The sequence below is a fragment of the Cherax quadricarinatus genome, chromosome 66 (assembly GCF_038502225.1).
Source record: "Cherax quadricarinatus isolate ZL_2023a chromosome 66, ASM3850222v1, whole genome shotgun sequence".
In the NCBI taxonomy this organism is placed as follows: domain Eukaryota; kingdom Metazoa; phylum Arthropoda; class Malacostraca; order Decapoda; family Parastacidae; genus Cherax; species Cherax quadricarinatus.
The window spans coordinates 17,623,096-17,645,081 of NC_091357.1; the positions used below are offsets into that span (position 1 = coordinate 17,623,096).

At 39.9% G+C, this 21,986-nt stretch overlaps 1 protein-coding gene across 2 annotated transcripts in view; it reads right to left on the bottom strand.

Moving 5' to 3' along the window:
- Positions 1–21,692, bottom strand: part of ClpX (Caseinolytic protease chaperone subunit) — a 62,188-nt gene extending 40,496 nt beyond the window's left edge. The window contains exons 1-5 of one of the 2 annotated variants that reach the window (XM_070099142.1): positions 21,606–21,692; positions 16,295–16,487; positions 9,604–9,834; positions 3,839–3,981; positions 2,382–2,550 (exon numbers count right to left, since the gene is read on the bottom strand). In XM_070099142.1, coding sequence (XP_069955243.1) covers positions 2,382–2,550; positions 3,839–3,981; positions 9,604–9,834; positions 16,295–16,376 — 625 coding nt within the window. In that variant the 5' untranslated portion in view covers positions 16,377–16,487; positions 21,606–21,692. Of the gene's footprint in view, positions 1–2,381; positions 2,551–3,838; positions 3,982–9,603; positions 9,835–16,294; positions 16,488–21,507; positions 21,526–21,605 lie in introns of those variants that run through there. The other variant, XM_070099143.1, reaches the window with a different exon arrangement.
- Positions 21,693–21,986: the final 294 nt, after the last annotated feature.

Genomic DNA, 21,986 nt, shown 5'->3' on the forward strand with positions numbered 1-21,986 from the left:
TCTGCCAATCCCTAGGTACCTTCCCCTCTTTCATACATTTATTAAACAAAAATAACAACCACTCCAACACTATATTTCCCCCTGCTTTTAACATTTCTGTCACTATCCCGTCAGTTCCGGCTGGTTTACCCCCTTTCATTCTACGTAATGCCTCACGCACCTCCCCCATACTCACATATTGTTCTTCACTCCTAAAAGATGGTACACCTCCCTGGCCAGTGCATGAAATTACCGCTTCCCTTTCTTCGTCGACATTTAAAAGTTCCTCAAAATGTTCTCGCCATCTACCCAAAACCTCCATCTCCCCACCTACCATCTCCCCTACTCTGTTTTTAACTGACAAATCCATTCGTTCTCTAGGCTTTCTTAACTTGTTTAATTCACTCCAAAATTTTTTCTTATTTTCATTAAAATTTCTTGACAGTGCCTCTCCCACTCTATCATCTGCTCACCTTTTGCACTCTCTCACCACTCTCTTCATCTTTCTTTTACTCTCCATATACTCTACTCTTCTTATAACACCTCTGCTTTGTAAAAACCTCTCATAAGCTAACTTTTTCTCTTTTATCATACCCTTTACTTCATCATTCCACCAATCACTCCTCCTTCCTCCTGCACCCACCCTCCTATAACCACAAACTTCTGCCCCACATTCTAATACTGCATTTTTTAAACTATTCCAACCCTCTTCAACCCCCCCACTACTCATACTTGCACCAGCCCACCTTTCAGCCAATAGTTGCTTATATCTCACCTGAACTTCCTCCTCCCTTAGTTTATACACTTTCACCTCCCTCTTGCTTGTTGTTGCCATTTTCCTCTTTTCCAGTCTACCTCTTACTCTAACTGTAGCTACAACTAAATAATGATCCAATATATCAGTTGCCCCTCTATAAACGTTTACATCCTGGAGCTTACCCATCAACCTTTTATCCACCAATACATAATCTAACAAGCTACTTTCATTACGTGCTATATCATACCTTGTATTTTATTTATCCTCTTCTTCATAAAATATGTATTACTTATTACCAAACCTCTTTCTACACATAGCTCAATTAAAGGCTCCACACTTTCATTTACCCCTGGCACCCCAAATTTACCTACTACTCCCTCCATAACATTTTTACCCACTTTAGCAGTGAAATCCCCAACCGCCATTACTCTCACACTTGGTTCAAAACTCCCCATGCATTCACTCAACATTTCCCAAAATCTCTCTCTCACCTCTACACTTCTCTTCTCCAGGTGCATATACACTTACTATAACCCACTTTTCACATCCAACCTTTATTTTCCTTGAATTAATACATTTATAGTCCCTCTTTTCCTGCCATAACTTATCCTTCAACACTATTGCTACTCCTTCTTTAGCTCTAACTCTATTTGAAACCCCTGACCTAATCCCATTTATTCCTCTCCACTGAAACTCTCCCACCCCCTTCAGCTTTGTTTCACTTAAAGCCAGGACATCCAGCTTCTTCTCATTCATAACATCCACAATCATCTCTTTCTTATCATTTGCACAACATCCATGCACATTCAGACTTTCCACTTTGACAATTTCTTCTTCTTATTCTTATTATTGCTGTTATTATAATAATATTTATGGGAAAGCATTAAACCCACAGGGGGTCATACAGTGCTTGGAGAATGGGAGGCAATCAATTTACCCTAATAAGGGAAGGGTAGTTCCAATTCCTCAGATGACGAGCCCTTCACCAGCACGAAGGCACTCCTTCCCTATCAATGAAGGACCCCAACATGGCTAAAGCATCCACAGAACTCCATGTCCTTATGCAGGTGTGGAGAAGAGTATGTCCCTCCTAAATCTTGTGCCACAGGATGCACTGGACTGCATATCATAGCATCCCAAGTTCAAATGACTGGTGAACTGGGATCTTGACTCTCAAGAATGAAGATCATAATCAGGTGGCAGAGCCTGGCACTTTGGCTTCTCTAGCCACTGCCAACAAAGGCATATCAGGGTTAGTCCTGGAAGAACTAACTTAAATAACACAAAGGCACAATACCATGACTGGAACAAATCACAAATAACCCGCACATAGGAGAGAGGAGCTTATGACAACGTTTCGGTCCGACTTGGACCACTTACAAAATCACACTAACAGAAAGGAGAGAAGGAGGGAGTATATACAGGCCAGCAGACACGGATGGGACAAGAGAGGTAGTGCTGGCCTATATATACTCCCTCCTCCTCTCCTTTCTGTTAGTGTGACTTTGTAAATGGTCCAAGTCAGACGGAAATGTCATTGTAAGCTCCTCTCTCCTATGTACAGGTTATTTTTGTAGAATTAATTTAAATGATAAGTACTAAACCAAACCTTTTCAAACACATATACTAGATTACCAAGTCTTACCCCTATTGGTAAGTCCCTGAGGTATAGTTGCTGAGTCAAGGTGTAGAGGATCGGTTTTGGTCTGTGGTATATTATGGTAGATACGTTTGTAGTGATTGTACACAGCTACACTTAACACCTTCTTGGCTCGGTCCTGACCAACAACATGCTTGTCCAAGTAGTCAAAGATCTGAAGATTAAAAATAAGGAACTTTATTTATATGTTAAGCTAATAAATATACAAATTCTTTACTTACTCTTACAAATGCAGAGCTGCTTGCTTATAAAAATGGCCTATATTGCTAACTAGGTATAGCTTGATTATATTACAGTATAACAATTCAGTTTAGAAACCATGAGCTCTAACCCCCATTTGAAACACAATGCGTATACATTTTCCATAAAATGAGGAAAAAATCCTAAACCTTTTCTTTCTTCTAACCCCCTTATCTCTTGCTCTATAACACTACCTCCTCCCTATCCATCTTTCCATCCATCCATCTTCTCACTCTTACTCCGTTATTTTTATTTACACATGTTTTTGTAGGGTTAGGTTATGAGTTCCTACCTTTATTTACATGCTAAGAGCTATTACCTACTTCAGCTCATTTGAAAGCTTTATTATGAAACATACAAATAGGGAACAAGACGAAGTCAAAACCATCTGTGGGACAGTGATTTAATTTGATCGACTGACTTAATTTCATCAATGTTATTTTGCTGTACAAACGTGTTTCAGAGTTGAGTCATTCCAGGAATGAACAATCTCAGATTAAGTGATGTTCTGAAGAATGGTACAGCCTGAGAGTAGTTGGTATTTCCTCTCTAGGATAAGTAAATGTCAGAGCACAGTCATCTGCACAGGCATGGGATTCTGGGATGAGTTAAAGGTCATTGAAACTGAAATAGGCATTCCACAACAATGGCCCAAGCACACTTCCCTGTGGAACACTGGCACCCATTCAGTGTCTTGTTGACTTTGTCCCATCGAAAACTATGGAGGCAAAGTGCAGAGCCAGACTCCTAGTGCTTGCAGTTTGGCCAAGAGTTCCTGGTGCTATACTCAGTCAGAAGTGCCAGCAATGTCCAATGATACTACACAGCTGGTCTTAGATTCATCCAGCAACTGGTGCCACATAGTGAAAAAGTTAAACAGCAGATCAGAAGCAGAGCAACCTTTTCTGAAGCCATAATGAAAGTCACAAAGAAGCAAGTGGTAGTCAAAAGATGTTGTCATTTACTCCGAGATTATTGTCAAAAGAATCTTGCCAGTAACTGACAAGAGGGACACTGTTCTGTAGCTGCTCTGCTCTTTATTTTGAGAACAAGAACTACTCCCTTCCATCCCTCATCTTTCAAAATCACAGAATACTCCTACCTCTATTGTTTACATAACAAAATAGTGTTGAATTTATAGTGTAGTTCATATTAGACAAAATTTAAGAAATAAACTGACATAAAATCATCATGGTACCAACCTTCTTCGGGGGCGGCGGAGGTCTACGGCTAAAGCTGGTCCTCTGATCATCTCTCTTTTCTTTTTTCTTCCGCTTAGAGTCTGCCTCCGACAAAACAACAAAGAAGTGGTGGCATTTCTCACACTTTACAAAACGGGTAGAAGCTGCCAAAAAGATAAAGAAAAAACAAGTTCTGTGAGCCTGAAGTACAGTACTTCTGGCAACTTTCAACACTATTATACATTGTATATCAAATATTTCACTACAATAAAGCTCCCATTTACTTTTCCTGTGGACTGGTCAAACCGAGGCAGGGTGCCCCAAAAAGAAAAATGAAAGTTTCTCTTTTTAAATTTAGTAATTTATACAGGAGAAGGGGTTACCCGCCCTTTGCCCCCGGCATTTTAGTCGCCTCTTACAACACGCATGGTTTACGGAGTAAGAATTCTGTTCCACTTCCCCATGGAGGTAAGAGGAAATAAACAAGAAGTAGTAAGAAAATAAAAGAAAACCCAGAAGGGTGTGTATATATATGCTTGTACATGTATGTGTAGTGTGACCTAAGCGTAAATAGAAGTAGCAAGACGTACCTGAAATCTTGCATGTTTATGAGACAGAGAAATGACACCAGAAATTCTACCATCATGTAAAACAAGTACAGGCTCCGGTTTTACACTCACTTGGCAGGACGGTAGTACCTCCCTTGGCGGTTGCTGTCTACCAACTACCTAGGTATACTCTATACATATATAGTATTTATTTACTGATACAGCATACATTTTTAACTCAATAGCCAAGTCCAACTAAGACAAGGTGGGGAAAATAAAAAAAAAGCACATTCACCATCATTAACCCTTTGACTGTCACAACCCCAAATCCTGAGGTGTCTCCTGGTGTTGCAAAATATTTGGAAAAAAAAAAAAAAAAAAAAAAAAATCTTATGAAATGATAGAGAATCTTTTCCCGATGGTAATGGCACCAAAAGTACGAAATTTGATGGAAAACAAAGCTTACAGAATTACACTCTCGCAAAGTTAATGACCTCGGCGATATTTACGAATCAGCGATTTCGCCCACTTTGAGCCCTATTTTCGATAAATTCCATTGTTCCAGTCAACCAAACTCATAACTATTTCTTTGGAATTCCATTTGTTCTATTGATTGAGTACAAGAAACTGTCCATTTACCAATTTCAACTACCCAATAAAGTGGTCAGAAATTGGCAATTTGGCCAATTTCACGCAAATTAAAAAATATGCTAATTTCAAAACAGTGTCCAGAATGAACAATGCAGACATTCCTGGCTCTAAAATAACATTTTCTTTATTCATCAGTCACATCTCCAGGCTCCTCTGATTTTACTCTTGCTTTCTATTTTGAATTTTTATTCAAAAAAAAAAAATAGAAGATTTACTGTTATGCAGACTACTGCAATATTGTAGAAATTATATAAATAACATCAACCCATTCATGACTACATATCAGAATGGATAGTTGGACATTTATTGGACAATAACATCATTTGTTTACTCTTGAACATCAGCAAAAATCAAACATTTCCTCTACTTTGAGCTACAGTACAAGGTCCTTTTCATAGTAAAACCAATCAAAATCACCTCTATTTCTATAATGTTTTCCATTCTACCAAATATGACTACAAAAATGAGAATACTGTATAACCATAAAAACTACACAAAAATACACCTCAAGGTCGGCGTTTTAATCCAAAAACACGGTCGGAGTTTTTTTTCTCATTATGCACTGCATGCTGCAGGATTTTTTTTTGTCCTTGGAGGCAAAGAGGGGAATGTATGAGAGTATAGTTTTACCAACGCTCTTATATGGGTGCGAAGCGTGGGTGATGAATGTTGCAGCGAGGAGAAGGTTGGAGGCAGTGGAGATGTCATGTCTGAGGGCAATGTGTGGTGTGAATATAATGCAGAGAATTCGTAGTTTGGAAGTTAGGAGGAGGTGCGGGATTACCAAAACTGTTGTCCACAGGGCTGAGGAAGGGTTGTTGAGGTGGTTCGGACATGTAGAGAGAATGGAGCGAAACAGAATGACTTCAAGAGTGTATCAGTCTGTAGTGGAAGGAAGGCGGGGTAGGGGTCGGCCTAGGAAAGGTTGGAGGGAGGGGGTAAAGGAGGTTTTGTGTGCGAGGGGCTTGGACTTCCAGCAGGCATGCGTGAGCGTGTTTGATAGGAGTGAATGGAGACAAATGGTTTTTAATACTTGACGTGCTGTTGGAGTGTGAGCAAAGTAACATTTATGAAGGGATTCAGGGAAACCGGCAGGCCGGACTTGAGTCCTGGAGATGGGAAGTACAGTGCCTGCACTCTGAAGGAGGGGTGTTAATGTTGCAGTTTAAAAACTGTAGTGTAAAGCACCCTTCTGGCAAGACAGTGATGGAGTGAATGATGGTGAAAGTTTTTCTTTTTCGGGCCACCCTGCCTTGGTGGGAATCGGCCAGTGTGATAATAAAAAAAAAAAAAAATGGTGCACACTGACCACACAGACCCATTCTCTCACATGTGGGCCTACCAGCTTTCTCCTGCTTGATTTGAAGCCACTAGAATTTTTGAGTATACATGTATATACGTCAAACACATTGGCTCGTAAGACGTATATATACGATCGAAACAGTCAAAGGGTTAACTCAACTGCTGTCTTTCCAGATGCGTGTTGACTTCACAAGATTACCCTCCAACTGCAACAGCCCCACCCCTCCTTCATGGAGCAGGCACTGCCCTTCCCACCTCCAGGACTCAAGTCTGTTAAACAGTTTCCCTGAATCCCTTCACAAAAGTTTCCTTACTCATACTCCAACAGAATGTTCATTAAAAACCATCCAACATTATATGCAATTTATCATTGCTTAGATTTATTGTTACCCATATCACTTTGTTCTTTTCTACATTCACTTTAAATTTCCTTCCTTTAATTACCAAGCTCATCCACCAGCCTTTGGAATTTCTCCTCAGAATTCCCTAAAAGAACCGCATCACCAGCAAAAAGTAACTGAGATAACTCCCACTTTCTATCAGATCCAATGTCTTACAATCCCATACCCCTTCCTAACAACCTAGCATTTACTTCTTCACAACCTTATGTATAAATACATCAAGCAGCCATGGTGATTTCAAGCATCCTTGTTGAAGCCCTACTTTCACTGGAAAATAGTCCCTCATCTCTTCTATGTCCCCTTACCTGAGCTTCACTTTCTGCATAAAAAACCAACTTCTTTCAGTAACCTACCTCCTATTCCATACATCTGCCACACAGTTGCCCTATCCATCTTATCATGGTTCCATATCTGCCCAATGAAGGGTGATCAAAAAAAGGAAGAAACACTTCTACCGCAACTCATTCAATTACAATCTTACCACAAGAATGTTGACATTATAGTTTAAAAGGTCATACTTTGCCATGGGAAAGGGAGGTACAGGGAATCAGGTTTGATCTGAGTAAGAGGACAAATCCCATTCCTTAGATGAAGAGCCCTTCATCAACATTCAAAGTACGTACCTCCCCTGAAGGGTGAAGTAGCAATCCTTGGAACTATAAGATACACTTCAATTTTGTTTGAAAATATTTTAATATGACATTTCCCAAACTCTCCTCCAACTTTATTTTGCCAATTTTATTTATCTAAGTTCATTTGTTAATTTTCATCTTTCCTCATGTAAGCTTTTAAAACTTACAGCTGAATTTGGAAACTGGAGTAAACTACACTATCACAGAAAGGATATTCCCTAATGAAGTATTTTAAATTTAGTGAGATTTTCCATTTTGTTCACCTAGTAAATGGATATTATTATTATGAGATTAATTAATAAAGGAAACAAAACAAAATGTTCTTTGAAGGCAAAGAATTAGGGGGGATATGATTGAGGTGTATAAATGGAAAACAGGAATTAATAAAGGGGATGTAAATAACGTGCTAAAAAATATCTAACATAGACAGGACTCGCAGCAATGGCTTTAACCCTTTCAGGGTTTCCGACGTACTAGTACGCCTAAATTCTAGCGCCTTCAAATTTAGCGAGAGAAAGCTGGTAGGCCTACATATGAAAGAATGGGTCTATGTGGTCAGTGTGCACAGTATAAAAAAATCCTGCAGCACACAGTGCATAATGAGAAAAAAAAAACTCTGACCGTGTTTTTGGTTAAAAACAGTGACTTTGCAGTGTATTTTCATATGGTATTTATGGTTGTATTCTAGTTTTTCTGGTCTCATTTTATAGAATGGCAGACATCACCAAAATTAAGATGATTTTGGTTGGTTTCACAATGAAAAGTACTTTAAAATTGAGCTCAAAGTAGCAGAAATGTTTGATTTTTACCAAAGTTCAAAAGTAAACAAATCATGCCACGTGTCCAATACACGTCAACTGGTGAGTCTAATATTCTTTCACAAGCACATTGATATTATTTATACCATTTCTACACTAATGCAGTAGTCTGCATAACAGTAAATCTATTTTTTGTGAGAATAAAAATTCAAAGTGGAAAGCAAAAGAAATGTAAGAGGGGCCTGGGAATGTGACTAATAAACAGAGGAAATTATATTTTAATGCCAGGAATGTCTGTCTTATCTATTCTGAACCCTATTTGGAAATTGAGATCTTTTGAAATTTGTGTGAAATTGGCAAAATTGCTAAATTCTGACTGCTTTATTGGATAGTTGAAATCGGTAAATGAGTGGTTTCTTGTACTCAATCAATAGAAAAAATGGAGTTCTAGCGAAATAGTTATGATTTTTGTCGACTAGTACACTGGAATTGGCCGAAAATACGGCTCAAAGTGGGCAAAATCACCGATGCAAAACCATCGTCGAGACCGCTAACTTCGCAAGAGCATAATTCTGTAAGTTTTCCATCAAATTTCAAACTTTTGGTGTCATTATGATCGGAAAAAGATTCCCTAACTTTTCATAAGAAAAAATAATTTTTCCGAAAAATTTTCGACCCTGAGAACGAGTTTAGGAGAGGGCCTCTCAACCCTAAAAGGGTTAAATTGGAAAAATTCAGATTCAGGAAGGATATAGGAAAGCACTGGTTTGGTAATACAGTTGTGGATGAGTGGAACAAACTCCCGAGTACCGTCATAGATGCTAAGATGTTGTGTAGTTTTAAAAATAGGTTGGATAAATGCATGAGTGGGTGTGGGTGGGTGTGAGCTGGACCTGACTAGCTTGTGCTACTAGGTCGGATGCACTGCTCCTCCCTTAAGTGATGTGTCTGACCTCAGTAGGTCAAGGCATTGGCTTAAGCCGGTGGGAGAATTGGAGCTGCCTCATATAGGCCAGTACACCTGTTGCAGTGTTCCTTCTTTCTTATGTTCCTGAATCTGACAAAAAAAAAAAAAAAAAAAAAAAAAAAAAAAAAAAAAAAAAAAAAAAAAAGCCATCTTAAAAACTCATTACTAGTCTTTCTATTTTACTCTACTTTGCATCATCCTTATTCCTGTAGTTTATCACAATGACATGCCTAAGATGATACTAGACAGCTGTAGCAATGACATTTTTCATTATTAAACACATGGTACAAAGTGCAAAGATTTTCGGGCAAAACTAAATTTATAGTTGGGTACTCAATAGGGCTGAGCTTGTTTCACAAGCTGCAGAGTTATAATTCTCTTTGTTGGTCATGACTGTTATGTTATTTTGCAAAAGCAAAACAGAAAAGTCTACTCTCCAGTTAGTGTTTTCTTTATCTACTCAACCAAAAATTGGAGTTACTGTACCGGAAACAAGGACTTAACAATTATGAAACCACTATACTTACAAACAAATGTTTCCACGTGTGTACATGGGTCACCACATTTAGGGCAACATAACTGGTTCTTCTCATTCTTTTTTTTCTCTGTGTCCTTATCATTACCATCGTCACCACTGCCACCATCTGTTGGGGGACCAGTAGAGGTCTGGCAGCACAGAGGAGCAGAAGATATAGGTCGTACAAACACCCAGGAACATCTCTCAGGCTGACATTCTGTCATTCGCACAAACATCAAACCTGAAAAGACCATCAAGCAGCATTATTATTATTATAATCAAAAAGAAGCGCTAAGCCACAAGGACTATACAGCGCTGCAGGGCAGGAAGGAAGTGAGGGCATCAGGTGGCAAAAGGGAGATGGATGAGCAACAGGTTACGGATAACAGCGGGGTAGTGGATGGTGAAAGGGTAAAGGGCAGCAAGAGACTGAACCAGAAAGGGCTGAGGGGAGTGCGAAAAGTATCATCAGAGTTTGTGGAGTAAATCGGTCGTTGTCAAGAAGTCAATGAGAGAGTCAGGATTAAAGGAGGGTCCATCAGCAAGAAGGGAAGGTAAAGAGAGAGTAGTAGAACGAAGACGACGTTGGAGGTAAATTCTGCGTGCTCGTTGATAGAGAGGGCAGTCTAACAGAATGTGGCTAATCGATACTGGAACTTGACACTGCTCACAGAGAGGAACAGGGTGCCTCTCCATGAGATACCCATGAGTAAGACGAGTGTGGCCAATGCGAAGGCGGGAGAGAGTGGTCTCCCAACTTCGGCACTGATGACAAGAAGACGGCCAGTAACCTATGCTCGGTTTAATAGAATGAAGTTTGTTACCGAGCAGAGTTGACCAACGTTGTTGCCAACGGGTGCGAAGGTGGGTAGCTATTGCAGCAAAATAGTCCAGAAATGGAACACCTCGATAGGAAATTGGTAGGTCATATACTGCTGACCGCGCAGCAGTGTCTGCCTGTTCATTGCCCTGTACGTCGACATGACCAGGGACCCAACAAAAAACAATATCTTTATGTTTGGTAGAGATACGGCGTAGCCAAAGTTGGATACGGAGAACTAGGGGATGAGATGTATCAAATTTTCGTATAGCCTGTAGAGCACTAAGGGAGTCTGAGACTACTACAAATGATGACACAGGCATAGATGCAATACGAATAAGTGCTGCAAGAATGGCATACAGTTCAGCAGTAAAAATGCTAGCTGAAGATAGTAAATGCCCTCGTACGACGCTGTCCGGAAACACTGCTGCGAATCCGACGCCGTCTGAAGACTTAGAGCCATCTGTGTACACAGCGGTGGCATGAGAATGGGAGTGGAAGTGATCAAGAAAAAGAGAGCGGGAAGCCACCGTAGGCAGTTGAGCTTTCGAGCAAGGGAGTGAGAAAGAACAGACCCGAACAGCTGGAACTTCCCAGGGGGGCAGGGAAAAGTGAGATGCTACATGAACATATAAAGGTGGTAACTGAAGGGAAGACAAGAGTGAATGTAGGCGAAGAGAAAAGGGACGGAGCAAACAGGGGCGGCGAACGAATAAAGAATGTCTACTAATATCGGTGACCATTCTATAAATGGAAGGATTGTGTAGATCGTGAGAGCGTACATAGTAACGAAGGCAATGGGCATCACGGCGATCAGACAAGGATGGAACATTTGCTTCTGTATAGAGGCTCTCAACAGGGGAAGAGCGAAAAGCACCAAGGCACAAACGTAAGCCTTGGTGATGGATAGAGTTAAGGCTAGAGAGAGTAGCAGGAGAGGCCGCGGAATAAATCTGGTCACCATAATCGAGTTTCGATAAAACGAGGGCTGAATGTAGGCGAAGCAGAGTTCGACGATCAGCTCCCCAGGAAAGATGAGCAAGGGTTTTAAGAAGGTTTAGCTGGCTGTGACAAGTTGCCTTCAGAGAGGTAATGTGAGGTTTCCAGGTTAACCGACGGTCAAAGAGAAGGCCTAGAAACCTGACTGTATCACGTTCGGGGATACGGGAGCCATAGAGATACAAAGGATGATCGGAGATAACAGAGCGTCTAGTGAAAGTAATTTGGTGAGTAATTTCGAGAGGGTTTGCTATATCAACACCAGTGACCCGTAGAACAGGAGCCGGGTCAGGAGAGTATTTACCACTCAATTTCCTCACTTTTTTCCAGACTGCACTCATAGAAGAAGCAGAGGTGATGGTGGAAACATAGTCTCGCCAACAAGTGCGTTTAGCTTCACGGATGACACGGCGAGCGATCGCACGCTTCTGCTTAAAATCAACAAGTCTCTCAGCGGTTCTATTGTACCGGTACCTGCCCCATGCAGCACGTTTCAAACGTACTGCACGAGCACAAGCAGGAGACCACCAAGGCACGCACTTCTGAGAATGCCTGCCTGAGGTTTGGGGTATAGAATGAGAAGCTGCGGTATAAACTGATGTCGAGAAGATGTGTAGGAGCTCATCAATGGAGGATGAAGAAGGAACCTCACTAAAAGCAGTGAGGTGTGAGTAAAGATCCCAATTTGCCCGATCAAATTGCCAGCGAGGGCTACGGGAAGGTGGTGAATAGGAAGGAGAAGTAAGAATGATCGGAAAATGATCGCTGTCATGTAAGTCTGGTAGAACAGACCAGGTGAAGTCTAGTGCAGTGGAGGAAGAGCAGACTGATAGATCGATGCAAGAGAGAGCATGAGTACGAGGATCAAAATGGGTGGGAGTACCCGTATTTAAAACATGGAGGGGGTGAGAGGCAAGAAAAGCCTCCAACTGAATGCCACGTGAGTCACAATGAGACCCCCCCCAGAGGAAATGGTGGGCATTAAAATCACCAAGTAACAGAAGTGGTGGTGGTAAGGATGAAACAAGAAAGGCAAAGTCTGGGATAGAAAATGCTCGAGAAGGAGAGAGATATAAAGAACATATTGTAAACCACTTATTCAAGTGGATACGGGCTGCAGTGTAATGCAGCGAGGTATGGACAAATAGTTGACAGTACGGAATATCATTGCGTAGAAGAAGGGCACTTTCATTAAAGGTCCCATCTGAGAAAGGATCCGAAGAATACAATAAATTATAGCCTGAGATAGGTTGGAAAACAGCCGAGTGTAATTTTGGTTCTTGTAAGCAAGCACCAACAGGGGAAAACCTGGAAAGCAACATCTGAAGCTCACCCCGATTACCCCTGAGGCCGCGGATATTCCACTGTAAATAGGCCATGATTGGCGATGAAGAAAATATCAGGAATCTGTAGGTAAAGGCACCTACGGACTAGAGGGGTTAGAAAAGTCAACGTGTGGTGGCATTGGAAGATGTTCAAGTAGCGAAGGAACGGAGCGTTGCGAAGAATGGGGTTGTGAAGATGGAGGAGAGGGAAGAGAAGGAACAGGAAGTGAATCAGTGTCCATTGAAGGTTTAGTCTCTGCAATATATTCTGAAATGGCTTCAAGTGTTTCTGAATTCAAAGATGTATGGGAAACCATATTGGAGATAGGAGGAGGAGGGTGAGTAAAGATTGGGACAGTAATGGACTGTACCAAAGTAGAGGGGGAGGGAAAAGTGTAAGGGACTGGAGATGAAGTGTGGGGGGGGACAGAAGAGGTAGAAACCTGGGAGGTGACAGAAGAGGGAGAAACTTGGGAGGGGACGGGGGTGGAAGGCATAGTACGAGGAGGAGGGTGAATCTCCACACTTGTAATAGAGCCAGAGAGAGGGGAAGAACTAGGTACAGAGACTGGAAAGGTAACGTGTGGAGGTGGAAGAAGGGAAGGAAGGGGCAAAGAAGATTTGAGCAATGTGGATTTTTTGGACTTCTGAGTAGAGGGGCGATTGGTATTAGGTGTCGTACGAGGTCTTGTCGATACTGGGGCTTGTGAGGAAGGACGCGAAGATGTGAGAACAGACTGAGTTGTAGTCGGGACGTCAGAGCCAAGGACAGCAAAAGGATTAGATGCCGTAGTGGCTATGGGAGGGGTAACAACAGAGGAGGCTGCAGAAGATGGGACCCCAGAAGTGGGGGGACGTTTGGAAACACGAGAATAAGAAACACGGGGTAGTCTCCCTTGGAGGCGGAGACCTTCTGCCTCTTTGAGGCAACGGATTTCACGTTCATTTAAGTAGACCTGGCAACGGCGGGAGTACGAAGGGTGAGCTTCATTACAATTAAGGCAAGATGGAGGTTGACTGCAAGATGTATTAGAATGGTTGTCGGCACCACAGACTGGGCATTCGGCCATAGATCTGCAATATTTCGCTGGGTGACCAAAACGCCAGCAATTTCTACCTTGTTGCGGTGTAGGTATCACCTTTCGAACTTGTAACCGATGTCCCGCGACATATACAGAGGACGGGAGTTCTCGGCTGTCAAAAGTTAAACGAGCCACATTGCAAGGGTAACGTCTCCGCCCCCGGGCAGGAAGGACATAAGTGTCTACTTTGAGGATTGGGAGATCCTGGAGTTCCAGCTGTTCAAAAATGTCATTGCCACATGACTGGAAATTCTGTTGGACTATGGTATGGGGCAGAATGACAGTACCACTACAAGAATTGAGAGAAAGATGTTTTTCAATAGTGATAGGAGTAGTATCGATATTCGAAAGGAGAGAAAGATCATGAGCTTGGGTAGCATTCTGGACAGTGACGATGCGTGTACCGCTCTTGAGAGCGTGAAATGAAATATCTCTGCCAACATGACGCAGGAGCGCTTTGGCAATACTATGGTCAGAAAGGTAGGCAGAAGAAGAAGTTGGTCTTAAAGTAAAGAATTTAGTCCATTGTGTGGTCCGAAACTGAGCGTGGAGAGGGAGTGCTTGACGTGTCGGTCGTTTCCGAGTAGAATGGGAAGGTAACGACGGAGCATCATCAGGAGATTGACGTTGGTGTTTAGGAGTAGGACCGGAGTTGGTCCGGCAGGAAATGGGTGGGCGATTCGAAAATTGCCGTACCGTAGAGGGAGAAGCCGGAAGCATAGTCAAAGGAGAGCGGAGTTCAGACAAATCGAAGGAGTCAGTCGAAGCCCCGGTACCTGAAGCGGGTGAGGAAACAGCACCAGCAAGAGGTACAGGGGCATCAGGAGTGTCCGAAGAGTGGTCTAAACACAAGGCAGGGTCAGAATGGGGTGCGGTATCAAGAAGGGGCCCGGGGGTAGTGGTTTCATGGACTAGGGCTGCCATGGTTAGGTTACTCCTTTGCTTTTTGTTTTTAAGAAAAAAAAAGAAAGAAGAAAAGAAAATAAAAATAAAAAAAAGAATAAAAAAAGGGGGGAGCGGGGAGGAATAGTTCCCAGGAGGAATGAAAGGGCCGGAAATCCCCCTCCGCGCCCAAGAGGACTCGACACCGCTAGTAGCGCAGATGCAGCATGGAACCCGTGCCATACCCTACCCTTCATGCCAGTAAACCAGCAATCTGGGATAGCAACCTCACATCTGCCGAGCTACCTCGGTGGACAAAAGAGAGGGCGGCCGGATATCCGCCACAAAGCATACCTCCTTCAGCCACCACCCCCGGAATCCGAAAGGTGGCTTCCAGAGATACACCCGTCGCCCAAAAGACACCCAAAGCCACTCCGGGATACCGGAGAGGGATCGGGACATCTCTAGGCAATCCAGATTCCACGGCAAACTACGCCACCGCCAAGAAACCTCAACGGAATGGGATGGACCCCGGTGTCCTTTCCCCTACCTAGGAACTAGCGCGCCTGTGGGAGAAATCACGAAGGCTAAAAAGAGGAAGGGCAAAAGGGAGGGGTGAGGAGGAGGAGGAGGAATGGAAAAAGGGGAGGATGGGGAGGATGGGATAGGGGAGGGGAGAATGGGGGGTAATTATGTTCGGTCTGAGGAAGAAGACCGACAGGGCTAATTCCTCAGACCAAGAGCCTCTTCACCACGCCAAGGAGCCACCCTTGAAGAGGCATCAAGCAGCAAAACATAACCAAATGACAAATATTAAAGATGTATGCAAACAACCAAATTAAAAATAAAATGCAAGATTTAACCCTTAAACTGTCCAAACGTAGATATATGTTGACGTGCGGCAGGCTCCGAATGTAGATCTATGTTTTTTACACGCTTTCAAATGGGGAAAATCAAGGTCGGAGGGCTACGCACATGAACGTAGATCTACATCTGGACAGTTTAAGGGTTAAGTTTGCCTCTATGTATGTATGTAGGAAATTTTTAATTATGGTCAATAACATGAAAGATAAACTGAACAAAATTTAACCAGGTTACAATTATATCTTATCATCATAAACTGCATTAAATTTGAACAGCCAGGCACAAATTCAATTCAATTCAAAGTTTATTCTCTATAAAGATTACAATGTTGAATTTACAGAATTTGGTTGTTGTGTGGTTTACATATAGTTAAATAATGATTACAGAGTGTACCACTAGAACGCCTAGCATGGCTAGGCATTTCGGGCAGACTTAGTTTAATTCTTTATTTTAAAATATTACAAATTATGACAAATTATGAGGTTGTGCTGTTGATGAAGAATTAAGACACATGTGCAACACCTGGGTATCTTTATTTGTAGACGTTTCACCATCCTGTAGCTTTATGAATACAAGGCCATATGCATTATGTCCTTGTATTCTACTGATAAAGTCACTGGATGGCAAAACATCTACAAATAGAGATACCCAGGTGTTGAGCACGTGTCTAATTTTTCATCTTGTCAGTATTGTATACTATTCATACACAGTTTTGCTGTTAAAACTTACCATTCCTATTTATAATACTATTAGCATTCCTGAAGGACAAAAGTCGCCTTAATGACCGAGCTCCCCATCTGACGCTAGACATAGTTGCTCTATTGCAGACAATGTAGCAGCTCCCTGATTTGAGGTTCAACTATAATATGGACAAATTAGGAAATCTAGGTCTTTTGTGCCTTCTTCTGATGAAAATTTTACTCTGTGAAAAGAAAAATACTGTGATTAATTCTCAAAGGTAAGAAAATTGTTTGTGTGATCATGTGCTAACCAAGCAATTTGGAGACAATGAAAAGTCTCAAGAAAAAAAAAGCATAATTAATATTTTCTGCACAAATTTAATGGCAATACTGTGCAATACAGTAGATAAGAAAAGCACACACAAAATATTGATGCTTAAGGGAATACAATGCTGTATTACAAGTCCTCCATTATTAATACTGAATTTCCTTCTATTTGAAAAAAGGAAACCCACAATACAATAACTATTTCTTTTTACACTGGGGTCCTTTTTTAAGTCTTTTCCAATGATACAGCTTATAACAATAGACTAACACCTAAGTACAGTGGACCCTTGAGTTTCGTAAGCCTCGTGTTTAATTGCTTGTTTAATGCCTGGTGAACAGAGGCAGCAGGTATAAGGAGGTTTGGTCATAAGTCTGCCAAACTGAGCCTTTTTGGTAATGAGGATGAATGCTCTTCCATTAAACTATCAGAAGTTGTGCAAACTGTTCTTTTAGTACACAAATAAGCCACACTTAGGAGACTGAAACTTATGACAATGTTTCAGTGCAACTTGGACCATCACGTACCTTTCAACCAGACAGATCTGTTTGTGGCTTGATAAAACCCACTGTGTGGGTGAAACATTGTCAATAAAGGATCACACTAGTTAATGGTCCAAGGTGGACCAAAACATCGTCATAAGATTCTGTCTCCTACGTGAGAGGTTATCCGTGTATGCTGAAGTCACATTGTGTTTTTTTATTCTTTCTGTTGTTAGAACACACAATAAATTAAATAACTCTCTTCATATCTTGACTCAGTGAACACTGTACCACTGGTGAACAAGCCAGCAGATGGAGTGATCAACAAAAGACCATCTGAGAATTCGGGAACGGGAGTATCAGTAGAGATCAAGTGATTCCACTACTACACTACTGCCTATTCAGAAACTATAATCAACAGGAAGCACTAAACACACAAGTCATACAGCACCTGGAGAACAGGAGATAATCAAGTTTGACCCCTAAATCCTTCACTATTAGAGTGCACTAAAACAATATTTAAAGCAAGGTTTAAAATACAGTGGAACCCCAGATGGTCGAAAACAGATTTGTATGAAAACTGAAGTCATATTTCCCATAAGAAATAATGTAAATCCAATTAATCTGTTCCAGACACCCAAAAATATTAACAAAAAAATTCTTTATAGAGAATAACTATAGTGTTGCAGCTCTTCAGTGGTTAGCTCTTCCCTGTGGTTGTCCACCAACTCTTCCACATCCTGGCCACTCACATCCAACCCCATGGACTTCCCCAAAGCCACAATAGATTCCACAACATGCATAGGGTTGTCAAGTTTACACTAACTTATATGTATTAAGTTAGTAATAGAACTAGGCATTAAAAACACAATAAAAAGTAAAATACATACACAGTACATTCATTACTTACCATAAAATGTTTGTAAAGTTTTAATGTAAGGCGAGAGGTGAGTAGTACTTATTTGTAGGAAGTCAGGTGTAGGTAGCCGATAGATGTAGGTAAGTAGTCTGCCTGGGCTACATACCTACACCTACCTACATGGCTACACGATATTTAATGCAGCCCAGAGCCATATTATTACCATCGACATACAATGTTCACTGAGTTTAATCATTTCTAACAACTACCTTTAGATGCCATCATAAACAAAGGAAGAAATAATGAATAATTCAAACCGAGAATTGTAAACAAAAGCGTTATGTATTAAGGGGGGTGAACTGGCCCAATGCAGATTCATACATGTTTTCTCTGGTGTTGGACCTGAGAAAATGTAAAATTTTCCCTCCACCCGACTATCACCCTTCCACAGAATATAAACTGCATGTTTATATGCTAATGTGTTTCTTATTTAATTCTGAAGAAAATATCATAGATGGATTAATTAAAATGCTTATAGTAACATAAAATAAGACATTTAATGTGCCCAAGAGTGATTATTATTATGTATTAGTATTATTACTATGGCGTTAAGACCAGAGGGACACTCTTAGTGAACGAGTAAGGACACATCTGGTACGGATGATTTCTGAGTGGACGTACAAAAATGGGGAAAATTTCGCCAAAAAAGTGGTTGAAAACTGAATTGTATGATAACCAGACCGGACAAAAACTGAGGTTCCACTGTATCTTGAATTCTATAAATTACACAGTATTTTGAAATGCAGATAAAACAAACAATGTTGGAAATTCACACCAATATTCTGGAAGATTTATGACATGCCTTACTGCTAGAAATTTAGAATTTCTGTAATATGTCCCGAAGTTGCCATGGATGGCAAGCCTTACTGACAAATATGGTGTAAAAATGCTATATGTAGAGCAAACCTTTACTTAAAGATTATGTTTTGCCCTAAGCAAAGCTTTATGACTTGATAAAGCTCTTACTTAAACAAAATAAAGCCAATATACAAAGGTTTACTCTGCCTTAAAGCCCCCTAAAGTTAAGAGAAACTTTAAAAGTTACATCATCTTGAGTGGCTTCTTCAAAAGTACATGAATGGGCAGGTCATATACCGTAATACAGTAAATGGTAATATTAACCCCTTAGTCAGGATTGTCAGAAACATCTGACAGCAGGAAGGCAAACAAAGTAAACCTCTCAACATAATCAAAAGTTTGATACAGAAAAATCCTACTACTCCTGTGGCTTCTAGCTGATAAATTATATCACTTCTCCTGTTGCAACCTGTGGCTGCTTCTAGACTGCACTTTCCTTAAACATTTCCAGAATACAGTACTACACTGTGTTTAAGCACTTTTCTTTAAACTTTGCTGCAGAAACTTTCCCAATTTATCATTAATGAAAATATTTCCTTTAAAAGCTGACCAATTAACAGAAGAGGAAAAGTTTGCACAATTAGCATCAGCTGTCATAAAATGTAAAACTGTATTTTAACTACACCGATATAAACTCAGTTTGCAAATTATCCTTCACAAACACAAAATAAGGGTTCATGTGCATCCACTGCCACAGGAATGTTGAAAGCTTAGAGTCCTTACCTATCAAGTTTCATTTCTTTGTATCAATCATCATTCATCAATCCTCCTAACATGATGGTTCTTGACCCTATCAGTATAGAGTATACAAAATCTCCACATAACAAATAATGTAATGTGTGGAAACATCCACATAACAAATAATGTGTGGAAACATCCACATAACAAATAATGTGTGGAAACATCCACATAACAAATAATGTGTGGAAACATCCACATAACAAATAATGTGTGGAAACATCCACATAACAAATAATGTGTGGAAACATCCACATAACAAATAATGTGTGGAAACATCCACATAACAAATAATGTGTGGAAACATCCACATAACAAATAATGTGTGGAAACATCCACATAACAAATAATGTGTGGAAACACCCTCAGCCACACAGTGGTAGTACCAAAATGGGCTTGGGGGCTCCTGCCCCACAAAATTCCCTCAGCTCCCCAAAGTCCCCCAGTCTCCCCCATCCAACCAGACATCCTTCACTCCCTCCCGTACAGAAATTCTGGCACTGTCCCTGCAGTCATCTAAACCACTAATAATAACGATGATTAGTAATAATTTATTTTACAATAAGACAGTTAATACAAAAGCATCTTACACGTAAAAGCTTGCTATTAATGTAAAACACTTTAAGCAGACCAAGCGGCTTATTTCCATTGGGGTCCTTGTAATATCTTAATATTTTAAGCATAGCTTGAAGTTACAGTAGAAATCAGTCATGATTATGACCTTCAAAATTAAAACAATTAAGTAACTTAACTGTGTGAAAATCAGTTACGATAAATGGAGATATAACAGGAATAACATGGAGTTATTGACATGAACATTATTGAGAGGATTAGCTTACAATAACAAGTACATGAATGTTAACTATACAAGAAATAACTCTCCTCTCTATTTGTAGCTTCATTTATTAAGGGAGGAGAGTGATTTCTTGTCTAGTTAACATTCATGTACTTGTTATTGTAAGCTGATCCTTTCTTTAATATTAATGTAAATACCTCAAGTTCACTTTATTCCTATTGTATCTCCTTTTACTGTAACTGATTGTCACACAACTGAGTTAGTTGTTTTAATTTTGAAGGTTATAATCATGACTGATTTCTACTGTAACTTACAGCTAAGCTGTAAATATTAAGATATTACAATGACACCAATGGAAATAAGTCACTTTGACTATTTTGGGTAATCCTTGGTAATTTACACATATATTAAACTATGTATAATAATTGTACTAATGTGTGGCTGTACCTAATTAAAACTTAATTACACAGAATTCATACATTGTTACAAATAAATTGAAATCTTTACATTGATCAATACATTATGACAGCTGTTAAGAGGCAACCATGGACAAGTGTTATAAATGTTCAAAAGCTTCATAACCTCGAATTAAAAAAAAGTGGCATTGTACCTGTGATACAACTTTGATGAATTTCCAGTGACTAATAATTAATAATAATAATAATAATAATAATAATAATAATAATAATAATAATAATAATAAATAAATAATAAATAATAATAATAATAATAATAAAAAATAATAATAATATTTCTTTGTAAAGGTTACAATGTGTAATTACAATTTTTATTTGCTAAGTACAAAGATAGTCACTATCATACCTATTTAATACTACTTAAAAACTGTGGCCGCAATGACCTAAAAACTGATTTTTTGACCAAAATAAAGCACATATAAGACACAAACACAAACAAGTACACACACAAGACTTAACAACCTTCACATTAAAACATTTCAAGGTAAACCACTTTTTTTTACCCCATCAGATCTTACAAGGGGAAGGAAAAAATCACACTGCATTAAACTATCGTGAGTCGTGATATTAAGAACCAAGTTGTATATATATAAAAAATATATATAAATATTTTTCACGTAATGTTAAAACTGGTTTTGAGGACAATAATCACAAGAACGGTGACCCACACTTCTCCTGCCCCATAACCATACATCTTCCCCCGTGAGCCAGCACAAGACACGTGACCGTGACCTCGGGAGGTCATAAATCGAGCGGAAATAATTACTTTGTGCCTTATTAATGTGAGTTGTGAGAAGCAGCGACGTAGGTGCTCCTGTCAGCACTCCTCTCAGCCACCATTACCGTGCTTTTAGCATCCTATTTTATAACTTTATCCCCATGTAGCAGATAATATTATAATAAACTTTGTTAAAATTTTGTTGTTTATACTTTAATAATTTTTATATCTGCATCTCTTTTATAATTGTAGCTTAAAAAATAATAATATATGCTATTTATAAACCTAAAAGATTTGATTGATGCGATTAGATACGTGACATATTAAATATTTTATTAATAAATATAAATTATTAATAAAGATTGAAACAAAAAGAATTAAACAATGTTGTAAGAATGTATACTTGAGTTTATATTCTTCAATATCAAG